The sequence below is a fragment of the Rhinoderma darwinii genome, chromosome 7 (assembly GCF_050947455.1).
Source record: "Rhinoderma darwinii isolate aRhiDar2 chromosome 7, aRhiDar2.hap1, whole genome shotgun sequence".
NCBI lineage: Eukaryota > Metazoa > Chordata > Amphibia > Anura > Rhinodermatidae > Rhinoderma > Rhinoderma darwinii.
The window spans coordinates 4,701,856-4,718,182 of NC_134693.1; the positions used below are offsets into that span (position 1 = coordinate 4,701,856).

Below are 16,327 nucleotides of genomic sequence, written 5' to 3' on the forward strand. Positions count from 1 at the left end.
GCGGCAAACGGCGTGCAGGCCGATCAAAATCTGCCTCAAAATTCCAAACAGACTTTTGAGGCAGAATTTTCTGCCTGCAAAAAACTCAGAGTGAACTCTGAACACCGAGGGGTCCCACAGTGCAGATTTGCGGCTGATTTTGCATGCGTTTTTTAAGTCAAAACCAGGAGCGGGACCTCAACAGAAGAAAGGCCGCACAGCTCTGCTCTCCTGGATCCAGGTCTGGTTTTGGCTAACAAAATGCAGGCAAAATCTGCAGCAATCTGCACTGTGGGACCCCGGCCTTAGGCTCATCCACACGTAGCGGATTTTCTGGAGAATATTTCCGCAGCATTTACACTTCGGCTAGCATACAATCCTCACCATTTCATGTGTTTTTTACTGCGGAAAATAACGCAGATTTTTGGTGCGGGTTTTTCAAGGGCCGTGTGATGGTGATATTCCTTCTTCCTGTGATGTCACCCCCTGTAAGAAATGTTTCCATTTTTCTGCAGCAAATTACGCAGTACATCAGAAAAACGCAGGAAATCGGTCCACTCTCTGCAGCAATAATTGACGTGCTGCGGAAATAAAATTCCGTACTGCTGGTGAATTTCTGGACAGAATTTTTCCGCAGCGGGTGAATGACATTTGTTAAATCTCACCCACTTTGCTGCTACCGTATTCCACTGCATATTTTCCGTCCGCAACTCTGAAAGTCAGCAGCGGAGATATTGGCTATAATAATACGTTAAGACATGCAGCTCTAAAATGTTCTAGTTTACACCGATGTAACTTCGTAAAAAAATAAAAAAAATTAACTGGAGATCCGCTTTAGACCAAAATTTGTTTGGTTTATAAAGTGTTAAAGCAAAAACTCGGAGCTGTCAATCACCAGTCTGCACTCTCTGGATGGGGCAGATTGATTTCGAGAGTTTTCAGTGTGATTGATCTTGATTGACCTGATTGCCACGGCCTGCGACGTCTTCCAGTCATGACCGCGTGGGTCTGATAAGGTTTCAGTATATGAGATTGTAGGACAGTGTGTATTCCATCTGCAGAGACATTACTGCCTCACTACCGCAGGGAGGGGGGATTTGGCTGGCAGTGGTATCATGGTTTCCCCATTGCTATCAGAATGCGCTTCTGCCAATTTCACCCAGAAGAATTCGTTTTGCCATAAATATTTGTCTTTGCAGTTCACGAGGCAGGATGAGTCACTTGAATTCATTCATTCAGAAAACACGAGTTCCTGATCTTTGCACGCGAGGGAGTGTTCCCTATGGTCCTTTTGCATTAGCTGAAAAATTTGCTTTTGCCATGTGCCAAATTCCTGTAACACCCTCTATTCCACGCCCTACTGAATACAGCCCCGAGTCTTCCATTTTCTGCCAGTGTTGTACAGCAGATCCAATGGGCGTGGAAATACTGTCCTTCATAGGGATGGTACAATGAACCTGAACTCCTAACCTCAAGATCAAATCAGCATAAAAATACAACCACCTGCTACACCCGAGGGCGCCGTCCCACGTCTTTTCAGGGCTAGTATTGAATTGAAGCCGCTGTTTAGCTCTTTGCTGCAGGAACTGACGGTGACCGGATCGAGAGGCCTGTTCAACAGGAAATATTTCTTCAATGAAACTCATTTGGTGTAGTGAAGACACGAATGTTCATACAGCGCAATTGTGAGAAATGTTTCCAAACAGTTCAGTTTGTTGTAGACTTTTGGACAGTGATGAAGTGCCAGGGATTCCAGGTGACCATGTGCATTGTATTTCTCGAGAATGTCCTATCTTGTGTTTAACTATGTAAAAAAAAAAAGAGAAAGCGCACATAGTGCATTGTCACGAAGGGTCTGTGAACCCACTGGGCCGTACTGCCTTGGCGGTAAGGCAGCTGGCCAACAGGGAGCTGGTGATTGTCTATAGTTCTATAGGTACCTGTGGCAGCGCAGAGAGCAGCAGGGCAGGCTCGGCTGGGACTAGATAGCAGGCGGAGGTCAGGTGACGTGAAGCAGGTCAGACGTGGATGCAGCACGGCACGACTTTGGCACAACTCAGTGCTAGACCGAGAGTGTATGAAATGCTAGGAACTGGAACAGGTACAGGGACAGGAACTGGAACAGGTACAGGGACAGGGACTGGAACAGAGACTGGAGCAGGGAACACACTAGGAGGCCATCACATAGACAAACTAGGGAACACAACAACGCTCAGGCATAGAATTAGGGGGCTGGACCCCTCTTATAGTCCAGGTTACTCACGGGTCAAAGTTCATCAACGAGGTCCGGTGCGCACACTACCCCTTTAAGAGCGGGCACAAGCGTGTGCGCGCACCCTACTGGATCCGACTGAGGTGAGTGGACATGAGCGCTGGCGTCTCCTGGGTAGGAGGCTGGGGCCAGCGCTTGCCGACTCGTGGCTGTGGCTGTCAGGGGGAGGTTGGAGCTGACAGCCACAGCCACGGACATTACATGCATGAACCGATGTATAATACGACAGTAATCAGGTGATCAGTTGCGCTGACCTGATCACAAAGTGCGCACTGTTGGTACCCCCCAAGCGATCAGCTATAATCTACGTTAAAACCCGGCAGTAAGTGTTCAACTTCTCTGCAGCGCCACCACAGGAGAAATCCAACATTCATGTCAATGTGTTGTCTGTGTAATGCAGGGCTGGTCCTCCAGAGAGAGACGCTCTATGTGACCATTCTGACCAAGAGATGAGGATCCTGAACAAAGGACCCCCCCTAATTAACTCAGAACTCCCTAATAGGGTGTATGAAAATTCGTTTTTTAAACTGGACCCCGCTTTAACACCAAAATTCAAAAGTTTCAATGAAAAGTTTAAATGTCAATGATAAAAAAATCCACTAATCCTACGACTCAATAACTGCATTGTATGTTATTACTATTATATTTTATTATTACTCTATTATAAGTTTGAGATGGTTCCTGCTCCTTAAGGTGCCCATTCACTTTTGGTAGCCGTTGGCTGAACGCTCGTTTGGCCGACAGCTATTCCTCCCGACTCCACCATTAACATTCACGCTCGGCTCAGCCAGGAGACCCTCATACACATTAGATCGTTTGCCGGGCCCACCAAGCCAGCAGGTCCAGCCGACAGTTTTATCTAATGTGTACAGGCGCCTTTACAGACGTTATAGATTTGAAAAACAGATAAGTTAAATGATGTTGTTGTTTTTCCACTGATCACTTCTGGTTAGCAGGAACATTGGGAAGATATAGGCTGAGCTCAGTGACAACAGTTCCAGGCTTGTCTTCCACTATTGCACATCATGTAGTGTCACTGCTGCTGGTTATTTTTTCTAGAAGTTGATATGCTGTGAATGTTGTTATGGAATCACCAGTTGAGCAATTCCCAGGGTGGACGTAGTCATGGTAATCTTAAAGGGACGGACGTTTCCTAACAACTATGCTCTATCGTTTGTGCTTCCTGAAATGATTTCCTGATGGTTAAATCTATTGGCAGCTACTCTCTATTGACTCTTCTGGATCTGTTGCACGCTGTCTTAGGGTTATGATCGTCTCAGATCTTTCCTTTACTCCTCGTTTTTCAATCACCTGCGATCATATCACCTGCACCTCAAAAACATCTCCAAAATCTTCCCAAGCTAGAATTAAATTCGCCACGATTTCTAAATCATATGTAAATGGAGCAGGGGACATTAGTAGATACTACTATGCTGCTGTTTTAGACCAGCCTAAATACTGGTGGTCCTATTCTACACATAAACGTTGGGTCTCCATAGAGAAGACGCTAGTGTGAAAACTCCCTTGATTTCCCTACCACACCCTCAAAACGTGCCTCCTGCATTCTCCCTGCCACAGGTGGCTTGCATAAAAGCAGTGGTTCGGGCGTGGTCACACTTTACGTGTATATGGTTGTCAGACTTGACAGGTATGATGCCGATCTCGATCCAACCCCTAAGATTTTTAAGTACTCTTGTTCCACATATTGACTTATCTACGAGGGAGACCTTGGGTATTAAGAAAATAGGTGACATTTATTCTGATGGAGTATTGGCTGACTTTGTAGGGCTCAAGACTAAATTTAATGTCCCTGAAGTTGACTTTTACAAATTTCTAAAAGTCAGACCCGCTTTGGCACCCGTGGATGTCACTACCCCAATTTTTCCTGCCTATATCCTTTTTTCACTATCCCCTCCGCACACAAAGGGCATTTCCACCTCCTACAACTCTTTTTTCGAGTCTACCTCATTGGAAAAATCCTCCAATATGTTGACCTGGGAATCAGATTTTAATGAGCATTTTTCCCTACTGAATTGTAAATATGCCCTCTCTTGGATCAAAAAAGTATCTCATGGAATAGCTCATTGGGAATCATCAGTTTCCTACGATGGTACGACACCCCAGTTAAATTAGCTAAAATGGGTAGCTCCTATCCAGAAACCTGTTGGAGGGGATGCGGCCTTACGGGAACCTATTTCCGAATGTGGTGGACATTCCCATTAATTAAATCCTTGTGGGTCTCCATATTTTTTTTCATACACATAGTGAAATGGATTTGCCTAACACAGCTTCTTTGTCGACGCCCGTGGTTAATCAGCCTGCATCTGTGCCTAGGTCTGTTAGAGTTACTCGATCTGCTACCAATCAGGCTGTGAGGCTGAGGAGTGGGAGAACCTATCACAGCCTGGCCAGATGGAGCTAGCTCCCCCCCTCTGTCTATTTATACCTTCATTTCCTGCTCCTCCTTTGCCTGTGATTCTTTCCTGTTTCCTGGCTCTGCTGCTCCTGCTATTATTATTGACCTTGCTTCATTTTGACCCTGGCTTTACTGACTACTCTCCTGCTCTGCGTTTGGTACCTCATACATTCCAGGTTTGACTCGGCTCGTTCACTACTCTTGTTGCTCACGGTGTTGCCGTGGGCAACTGCCCCATTTCCCTTAGCTTCTGTGTACCCTTGTCTGTTTGTCTGTCGTGCACATATTGAGCGTAGGGACCGTCGCCCAGTTGTACGCCGTCGCCTAGGATGGGCCGTGCAAGTAGGCAGGGACTGAGTGGCTGGTAGATTAGGGCTCACCTGTCTGTCTCCCTACCCCGTCATTACACATAGTGACTAAACACTTGATTTTGCCCAACCCGTCCATAGCACTGTGCTTTTTGGGAGCGAACCACGTCCCAACGGATAATGCAGTGGTCATTAGCCACATAATCCCAGCCACTTGTTTAATTCTAGCCCGGCATTGGAAGTCCCCTAACACCCCGTTACTACGGGAAATGATTGACGCAATATCCCATGCATGTAAAATGGAACAACTTGGCTTATGGTGCTAGATTCCCAGGAGCCCATTTAAGATGTTCAGATTGGCTCCCATGGACTCTCTTTCAGGCTATGGCCTCCATGTGATCACATACGGGAATCGATGGTGATCAGCTGTTTGCAGTTCAGGCATTTATAAATGTTTGTACCACCACCTTATTCATGTGATTGTAATGGTTTCTGATGCATATACCCGACAAACTTCACTCAGGTTGATGCTGTTAGTACCGCACTACCATAAATTTAGCAAATTTATGCTCAGGCATGCGTGTTTTTTTCCCTTCCCCCTCCTGTGTCCCTCCTCTCACCCGATACCCTTGTACTACATAATGATGATGTACTTGTACGAATTATGTAATCCACTGTGTGCCTTAATTACCCTGTTTGTTTATTTGGAAAATTAAGAAAAATCTAGTTTAAAAAAATTATAAAAATATCTCCAAAATCCACACTTTCTCTAACTGTGGAAAAAACCTAAACTTTCCTAGGTCGCTCTGATTCTCTCTCATCTTGACTCCTGTAATTCATTGCAAATCAGTCTTCACCTCACTAAACTGTCCCCTCTCTAATCTGTCCTGAATGTAGCAGCCAGGCTATACCAATGCCTCCGCTCTGTGCCAGTCACTGCACTGGTTGCCCATTCACTTTAGAGTTCTATATAAACACTTATGAGGCTGGATTCACATGAGCATGTTCGGTCCGTAAAGGACGGAACGTATTTCGGCCGCAAGTCCCGGACAGAACACACTGCAGGGAGCCGGGCTCCTGGCATCATAGTTATGTACGACGCTCGGAGTCCCTGCCTCGCTGCCGGACAACTGTCCCGTACTGTAATCATGTTTTCAGTACGGGACTGTAGTTCCACGGAGAGGCAGGGACTCCGAGCGTCGTACATAACTATGATGCTAGGAGCCCGGCTCCCTGCAGTGTGTTCAGTCCGGGACTTGTGGCCGAAATACGTTCTGTCCTTTACGGACCGAACATGCTTGTGTGAATCCAGCCTGAGTCTCATCTACGAATCTCTCCACCGTGCTGCACCTCCTTACAACATCCTCCCTAATTCGAACCTCCCACTCCCGTCTCCAGGACTTTTCTCGTGCTGCACCGTCCTCTGGAATGCGCTACCCCATATAATTAGATTCACTCCCAACATCCACGGTTTTAAATGTGCCCTAAAAACACTTCCATTCAGCAAGCCGACCACATTCCATAAAATGACTCCTGTCTTTTTCACTTTATTATTCCTCAATGCCCGATCCCTTCAATCAGCAGAATCCCATACTCCATGCACTTTATATCTGTCATACACAGATACTGGCTGGTGACCGGCTCGTGCAGCTTTGTGTGTTCTACCCTCGGTTAATAAAAAATGGCTGGAACATTGTACAAAACAAACACTTATTACATTTTGTGTCTCCCTTAGTTCCGCATAGATTGTAAGCTCTTGCGAGCCGGACCCTCGCTCCTCTCGTTCGAGTTGTTAACGCGTTTTGTCACTCTGTAATGTCTGATATTGTCTGTACGTGTTCCCTCTGAATTGTAAAGTGCTGCGGAATATGTGGCACTATATAAATAAAGATTAGAACTATTATTATTCCTGATAAATACTTCACGGACCTGTAGAATGGGGCGTCTGACGCGACCGCCAGCCCGGCGTACTGTCTGAGCACGAATACCAGTCCAATCAGCGGGCTATAAACAAGCTGGCAGTTTGAGGTAAACCTCATTTACCTATATGTAAGATTTACATTAATGTTTAAACAAGAATGTCCTTGTGACGCCAGAATCTGACACGGCAGCATGTACGTTTATACAGTGCTTGCCATTTTGATATCAAGTATCTGAACACCATATATATATATATACACAGCGGTGCATGTCTTATATTGGAGCGCGCAGAATACAACACAACATAATTAGAACGTTTTGTGTCGAGTTTTCTACCATGGAACTCTACAACACTGATGTCCCAAACAAGAATGATGTCCTATGGCAGACAACTGCCTAATAATGACTCCATATCACTGTACAGTAACCTGGAGTGAGTCCATAGCGCTATATAGATCAGACATACAGCAGGTTGGAAGGATGTGTGACTATAGTAAGGACTTTTATCACATGTGTAAACAAGACACGATGGGGGACTGCAGTATCCGCAATGAAGGAGCAGCGAGGGATTTCAATGTCATCCGTACCTGTTGGGGACCAGGTGTATCCAAAAATTCAATAAATGTGTGTATCCAAGCCTTAACCCCTTGGCACCACAGACAATTTTGGCCATGTGGACACAGACCCATTTTTCTAATTTGATGTGCCACTTTATGTAAGAATCACTTTGTAATGCTTTTACTCATCTAAGCGATACTGAGGATTTCTCTGCTTGTAAGACAGATAATCAGACCACACAAAATAGTTAATAATTAACATTTATTAGAAAACCCCATCAATTCATGTTAAAACCTGCACCCCTCAAAGTATTCAAATCGGCATTTAGTAAATATGTCACCCTTTTAAATGTTTCACAGGATTAAAGCAAAGTGGAGGTGAAATTTTAAAATTTGTTACGCAATTTCTCCTGAGTACGGCAAAAAACGATATGTGATCATAAACTTCTGTTTGGACACACGGCAGGGCTCAGAAAGGAAGGAGCGCCATTTGGCTTTTGGAGCCTAGATTTTGCTGGAATGGTTTTCCGGCGCTATGGCGCATTTGCATAACCCCAAGTACCAGTACAGTGGTAACCCCCGAGAAGTGACCCCATTTTGGAAATAACAGCCTTTCGTATAGGGGTGTAGTGTTTAACCCCTCAAGTGTTTTAAGGAAATTAGTGTGCAATGGATGTTGCAATGTTCCCACAGATATTGCATTTCAGTGTCCAATATGTTGTGCCACTGTGAAAAGACAGCTCTCTAGATATAGTGCTATTTTTACTGATTTTAGAAACACCCTACATGTGGCCCTAATCTTTGCCTGGACCATTGGCCCACAATCGCAGAGGCATTTATTGAGGAGTGTAGTAAACTTTGTGACCCCACAGGTGTTTTGCAGAAATTAATGAGCAGCAGATGGTGCAAAGTGAAAATTTAAATTTTTATAAAGATATGTAATTTCAGTGCCCAAAATGTTGTGCTCAGCTTGTGCCACCGGAGACACACTACCCATAAATTGCAATGCCATATATGTGGACGTAAACTACTGTTTGGGCACAGTGTAGGGCTAAGAAGGGAAGGACAACCATTTTGATTTTGCTGGATTGTTTTTTGGGTGCCATGCTTTTTTTTGCAGAGCCTATGAGCTACTAGTACAGTGATTAGGCTATGGTGGTTATTTGATGATCTTGGAGTTTGCTCTTTTTTAGGTATGTTTTAAATCTTGTATGTACATTTATGGGTATCTTTGTGAGGGTTTCCAATGTATGAAATAATGACATTTATATTTTTGGACTAACCTATGTCTAAAAGACTCTTTTTCTGTATACGTTTATAGGAGACATATATAGGTTTTCTTGATTATAGACTATGCCTTATGGTTATAATGCTGCCCAAGGGGTATTATAGGTGCTAAGTCTCGGTGAACAGTGGTGCCTGCCGGTTACTTATTTACCTCTTTCCTTTGGAAACGGCAGATCGTATGTACATGGATATGGGGTTGTCAGGAAAGATAAAGACAAGCGGTCACCAGACAGCTCTCAAGTGTTTCGCCGGCTTTACCGTCAGATGAAATGCAGCAGAAAATGAAAACCGATATTTGATTATAGGTTTGCACAGATGATATCGGAGTTCCCCTCTATACAAAACTATCATACGACTGTATTACTGCTCCATGCATGAGCCATAGATTTACTGCCAAGGATATGAGTGGATCCCGACCTGTGAGATCAGGAAAGGCTTTCCCCAAAAACCGAAAAAAAACATCAACGCAGGTCTGGAACCTAGATGTAATATTCATAGATGAGAGAGTAAGCTTAGAGGATCGACCAGAGTGCAAAACACAAGGACAGGTATTAGCGGAGATATACAATTTGAGAGAACTTACTTTTCGGAGGTCAGATTGAGGGATGGAGTTAAATATTGCGCTGCCCTGAGGTGAGGATCCAGGTCTCGTCCGCTCAGACTTATTCACTGACATATAACATTGTTACGTCGAGCAGCTGAAATGTTTGTGTCGTATGATGCATAATTGACAATGCTCCATGAATGCGCCATTTATCAGAGCTGTTCTTCTTTGTAATGGGAAGAGCGTCATATATATTCCCACTGTGTGTGGCCTCACATAGTCTAAACACAAAGAGTAGATGCCGTAGGAAGTAGTGAAGCTGCAGAATGGCCGAGTATTGGAATCATTGTTGAGTGAGCACGAATATAGCTTTTTATCTATCCTCTCTCTCATATTTCATATAATATTTTATTCTTTCCTTTTATGTAAACTTGGGAGTTATATAGGCTCACTTGTGTTATACAACCTAGGTTTACACTAGCATTCTTCTTCTAAAGTAAGATACAGCTGAACCAGAGTTCAAGTCTAAGCCTGCAAAACTGTGACACACTCTGGAGAATAAAACAGGCTGTAACTCAGGATCAATGACTCTACCAGCAGAATAGTGAGTGCAGCTCTGGAGTATAATACAGGATATAACTCAGGACCAGTACAGGATAAGTAATGTAATGTATGTACACAGTGACTCCACCAGCAGAATAGTGAGTGCAGCTCTGGAGTATAATACAGGATGTAATTCGGGATCAGTACAGGATAAGTAATGTAATGTATGTACACAGTGACTCCACCAGCAGAATAGTGAGTGCAGCTCTGGAGTATCATACAGGATGTAACTCAGGATCAGTACAGGATATGTAATGTATGTACACAGTGACTCCACCAGCAGAATAGTGAGTGCAGCTCTGGAGTATAATACAGGATGTAATTCGGGATCAGTACAGGATAAGTAATGTAATGTATGTACACAGTGACTCCACCAGCAGAATAGTGAGTGCAGCTCTGGAGTATCATACAGGATGTAACTCAGGATCAGTACAGGATATGTAATGTATGTACACAGTGACTCCACCAGCAGAATAGTGAGTGCAGCTCTGGAATATAATACAAGATGTAACTCAGGATCAGTACAGGATAAGTAATGTAATGTATGTACACAGTGACTTCACCAGCAGAATAGTGAGTGCAGCTCTGGAGTATAATACAGGATATAACTCGGGATCAGTACAGGATAAGTAATGTAATGTATGTACACAGTGACTCCACCAGCAGAATAGTGAGTGCAGCTCTGGAGTATAATACAGTATATAACTCACGATCAGAACAGGAGAAGTAACGTCATGTATGTACACAGTGACTCCACCAGCAGAATAGTGAGTGCAGCTCTGGAGTATAATACAGGATGTAACTCCGGATCAGTACAGGATAAGTAATGTATATACACAGTGACCCCACCAGCAGAATAGTGAATGTAGCTCTGGAGTATAATACAGTATATAACTCAGGATCAGTACAGGATAAGTAATGTAATGTATGTACACAGTGACTCTACCAGCAGAATAGTGAGTGCAGCTCTGGAGTATAATACAGGATATAACTCAGGATCAGTACAGGATACGTAATGTAATGTATGTACACAGTGACTCCACCAGCAGAATAGTGAGTGCAGCTCTGGACTATATTACAGGATGTAACTCCGGATCAGTACACGATAAGTAATGTATGTACACAGTGACTCCACCAGCAGAATAGTGAGTGCAGCTGTGGAGTATAATACAGGATGTAACTCAGGATAAGTAATGTAATGTATGTACACAGTGACTCCAGCAGAATAGTGAGTTCAGCTCTGGAGTATAATACAGGATGTAACTCAGGATCAGTACAGGATAAGTAATGTATGTTCACAGCAACTCCACCAGAAGAATAGTGAGTGCAGCTCTGGAGTATAATACAGGATATAACTCAGGATCAGTACAGGATAAGTAATGTAATGTATGTACACAGTGACTCCACCAGCAGAATAGTGAGTGCAGCTCTGGAGTATAATACAAGATGTAACTCAGAATCAGTACAGGATAAGTAATGTAATGTATGTACACAGTGACTCCACCAGCAGAATAGTGAGTGCAGCTCTGGAGTATAATACAGGATGTAACTCAGGATCAGTACAGGATAAGTAATGTAATGTATGTACACAGTGACTCCACCAGCAGAATAGTGAGTACTCCTCTGGAGTATAATACAGGATATAACTCAGGATCAGTACAGGATAAGTTGTCTAATCTATGTTCACAGCAACTCCACCAGCAGAATAGTGAGTGCAGCTCTGAAGTATAATACAGGCTGTAACTCCGGATCAGTACAGGATAAGTAGTCATGTATGTACGCAGTGACTCACCCTAGGTAGATTAAGGCCTTATTCACACGACAGGGTCCGAGTGTCGGCCGATAAAAACGGCTGATTTGGGTTGTTTATCCCGGCCGTTTTGCATCCGTTCCGGGTCGTGTTGCCGTTTTTAACCCGTTTTGCATCCGTTTCTTTCCTTGTGCGTTTTAAAATCTTAATCCGTTTTAAATTTTTTGCCACACTGCCCTCTGTAGATAATGCCACACACTGCCCTCCGTAGATACTGCCACAGCCCCCCCTGTAGGTAGTGCCACACAGCCCCCCTTGTAGGTAATGCAACACAGCCCCCTGTAGGTAGTGCTACACAGACCCCTTGTACATAGTCATCCCCCATAGATGGCACACCCCCTATTTTCGTGTAGGGGACAGCTCCAGGAGAAGGCCTTCACTTCACTGTCCACATATGGATAGATAGTGAAGTGAGGGACTTCTCCTGGATCGGAATCCCCAGCGACAGCGGTGGGGATTCCGCTTCAGAAGTCCCTGTGTCCATATATGGACAGTGAAGGCAGGAACTTCTCCTGGATCTGAATCCCCGGCCACATCGCTGTGGATTTCGCTTAAGAAGTCCCTGACGTCACTGTGTCCATATATGGATACAGTGACGTCAGGGACTTCTGCTGGAGCGAAATCCCCAATCCCCGGCCACAGCGTTGCCGAAGCTGTGGCCGGGGATTGGGGATTCCACTCCTACAGGAAGCAAAAAAATACCCTCCTCCTCCTCACATGCACTTCGCACTGTGAGGAGGAGAGAGAGCGAGCGACGGAAGACACGGCCGTCACTCGGGACAACTTCAAGTGATGGCCGTGTATTACCCGGCCCCATAGACTTCTATGGGAGCCGTGCGGCCGGGAGAACGGCCAAAAATAGGGCATGTCCCATTTTTTGACTGCTGGGTTTCCCGGGCTGTCAAAAAATCGGTTGTGTGAATAGCCCCATTAGGGGTCTATTGTTCCTACTGCAGCCGGGGGACGGACGTTTTTTGAACGACCGTGACGCGGCCGGGAAACCCTGTCGTGTGCATAAGGGCTTATTCTATCTATAAGCTGTACAATGGTGTCCATAGGGGAACATGGGCTTTAAATTACTCAAGTTGAATTTTTTTCGTAGTGTAATATCTTCATTTTCTTTTTCAAGAGTAGTTCTACAATTCAAGCACCCCTAGAAGGGAGGTAGGGACAGAGCAGTCCTTGCAGCTGAACTGAATCAACTTGTAAAGGGGATCTGTCTCCTCAATATTCTTCCCTAGGTAAGCAGCGCATTACAGGGGCAGGAAGTTCTCCTATTGGCCAAAACAACATTTGGTTAATAGGATTTGCCTATGTTTCTTTTATTTTATTTATTCAGATTTCTATAAAACATATCATAGGTGATAATGAACTATATGAAGAGCAGAGTAAAGTGACCGTCTGCAACTCGGCACAATTATACAAATAAATCAGCCAAACACAGAGTTTCCGGAACAATATGGAGTTTAATGATCGATCCCGTTGCAGGACCCTCTCCAGCGGCAGCGGAATGATCCCACCTCTCAGTAAGGACCGTGACACCGCTGAGGGATGTCTGGTGCTGGCCCAGACCAGTCTTTTGATGATATGTAATGTATTGCTGATGTGTTTGTGAGTCACATTTACATATAGAGCTGGGCCTGGGCTCACATCATGCTTCTTGCCCTTGTAACGATAAGGACTGAGAACAAACCAAGCGCACAAGGGACCGCAGCTCAGGAGGCAACGAATTCAAACACTGATCAATGGCGAAAATCTAACACTGATCCATGACCTAAAAATGATACAAGTTACCCACTTAAAACCCCAATAATAACACACTCAAATACAGACATATAGACTGAATATTGGTCCATCTACATAATAGCAGCAATAACAATGCCCCAACTCTGGACGGTCTCTTAACAAGGGAATGAACCGGCAAGCAGCAAGCAGAGATATGTCAGTACGTGCATCGTCTGCATTAACGTCCTCCGCCGCCGCCTATATCTCGGCCTCCTGCGCTGTACAGTCCCATGCTTAAAGTATATCTAAAAATAATACTTTGTACATTCAAAATGTATGCGGCTCGCCATTCGCACCTCGCATCCTAAACTGGAGGTACGTTTGGCACAAGGGATTCTGTTACACGTTATAAGTGTCCTCCTTTCTGTAATAAAGTCGTCTACTACGTAAACAGTTCTGAGAGAATGATGTCTCTGGAGGCGGCCATTGTCACTGCCTCCTCCTATGGCAGCAGGGTTGTGTCTCAGAGCCGTCCCGTAGAACATCGAGCCGGTCTGGCGGATGGGGCTCCCGCGTTCAGCTCTGGTAATGGCTATTGTCCAGGATGAGCTCGCTGCTCCGCTCAGATGCCGCTAGTGAGGTCATTTATTACATGCGCTTTCACCAGCTTCCTTAAGAATTCCTTCTCTCTCTGAATATTATGGGTCCAAGACTGGAAATTAGAAAAAAGAGGAAAAAGTCAGCCGTGCAGAATAATTCCAGGGCGATTTTGGACTTTCTGCTACCTGAAGTAGAAAGTAAAAGCTCTCATCAAGACAATCCCTTTAAGAAGCAGCCGCTGCAGGGAAAATGTAATAATCCATGGCGCACATTCAGATTAATCACCGTCTATGTAACACATGGACGGCCTGAGTTCCCCACACAGTGACTCTCCGCTCTGGCTCATAGAGGGGGACCCCCCTATTTGATGTCCATATGCCCTAATAGGTCATAGTCTTGATAGGAGAACCCCCTTATAGGGAACCTTTCACCTGCCCAAACAACTGCAGTGGACATCTCCGTTAGATTGCAGGCGCCTCACAGATTCTGACGCTTTTTATTTCTTTCTTCTAGCCTCTACCGTTGCCAAGATATCGGTGCCGTTAATTTTGGTGCCCGATATGCAAATAAGGCCTTTGACTGTCAAGTGGGCGGGTAACACCTGTCACTTGATGAAGGGTAACCGCCCACTGACAGGTCCACTTTATAAGTGTTTTTAGGGCAGTTTGTGGTTTATGGTTTTTTTTTTTTAAATAAAGATGAGACTTGCATTTTTGTGTACGTGTGCCGGGTATGGATTTATGGGAGTAATGGTGACAGCGTAAATCTCGTAAACCGGAGTGAAGCTCCACTTCAATGATTATATTAGAGAATGACAACTAGTGCTAACTATTGACGTGCCTGACCGACGTACCGCGCTAGTCATGAGGGTATGTTCACACGGCTTATTTTCAGAAATTTTTCGGGCCGTAAACACCCGAAAAACGGGCGAAAAGTCGGAAGCAGAACACCTCCAAACATCTGCCCATTGATTTCAATGGAAAAAACGTTGTTCTGTTCCGACGGGCCGTTTTTTTTACACGGCCGTTTTGAAAAACGGCTGCATAAAAAAATGGCCACGAAAAAGAAGTGCAGGACACTTCTTAGGATGTTTTTGGAGCCGTTTTTTATAGACTCTATTGAAAACAGCTCCAAAAACGGCCGTAAAAAACGCAGCAAAAAACGCGAGTTGCTTAAAAAACATCTGAAAATCAGGAGCCGTTTTCCCTTGAACCAGCTCCATATTTTCATACGTTTTTGGTTAAGCGTGTGAACATGGCCGAACATTAACAGTAAAATCCCCCGAACAGAAAAAGTTCTTAGGACTGGTTTAAAATGTGTTAATAATTGTTTAACGAGTAATGGTTTTAATTATTTTTTTTTAAATTACTATTATTTTTTCTTTTTCTCTCTCTCTCTCCCCACGCAATATTTTCCAGGGTTTTGGGGGGTGACTGTTGATTTTCCAGCATTGACATTTGGGATCGTGTCGGTACTACACAATATTTTGTTTAATATAATGTTAACTCAGAACATTTTCTCTTGTTATATAGTATGGAATAATTTGTTATTTAAATCAACAACAATAAAAAATAATATTATAAAAAAAAAACATTAAAAGTCAAATCCAACTTCAGCGCACTGTCCGAGAACCTCAATGTAATAATAGCTTTCAATGTAATAATACGGGATTGGTCAATCTCACCTCTTTAATGGCCGCCATCTTGATAGTCTCATAGTAGTGAAGAGGAGCATTGGGAAGGTTCATATCATATCCAAATCCTGCCACCGCCACCTCGTCACAGTTATGTAACGCCATTGTGATTGCCACACTTCCAAGTGTCGGGATGTTCTGTGTATATAAAAGAGACAACCATAAGATGAAGGCAAGATCATATCTACAATGTCCTACATGAATGAGACGCAACCGCAGAGGATATTCAACAGGTCCGCGATCAATATATTACATCCCAGATTATCAATACTGCCCAGCAGGGTTATTCATTCCCATAATAACATTATATCAGGGTATTGGTACTGGAGGGTCCGGCCATGCTCAGCCAATACTGTCTGCAGTTTATATAGAGCATCTGATGTCTGTCCATGACTGCAATCTGAGGACATCCATCCAACATCCGTGCCGGGATCCGGCCACTCGTCTGGATGATGGGAAGATGACGCATCCCTTGTATGCTTATGGGTATACCATGGCTTTGCCTGGCTCCTTATATATATATATATACACCAAAACTTGCCAGCCATATGGACCTGCAGAGTTTTATAACATTCATGGGCGGTGGGTGGCTCGTTCTCCCTTATTAAAATAC

General features: G+C 44.2%; 1 protein-coding gene across 7 annotated transcripts in view; it reads right to left on the minus strand.

The window, feature by feature from the left end:
* Positions 1-13,974: 13,974 nt before the first annotated feature.
* The window catches only part of ST3GAL3 (ST3 beta-galactoside alpha-2,3-sialyltransferase 3), a 310,879-nt gene continuing 308,526 nt past the window's right edge, over positions 13,975-16,327 (minus strand). For all 7 annotated transcript variants that reach the window (XM_075832627.1, XM_075832630.1, XM_075832625.1 and 4 more), the window contains 2 exons: positions 15,706-15,852; positions 13,975-14,133 (listed from right to left, as the gene is read on the minus strand). In XM_075832627.1, the coding sequence (XP_075688742.1) occupies positions 14,044-14,133; positions 15,706-15,852 (237 nt within the window). In that variant the 3' untranslated portion in view covers positions 13,975-14,043. The remainder of the gene's footprint in view (positions 14,134-15,705; positions 15,853-16,327) is intronic.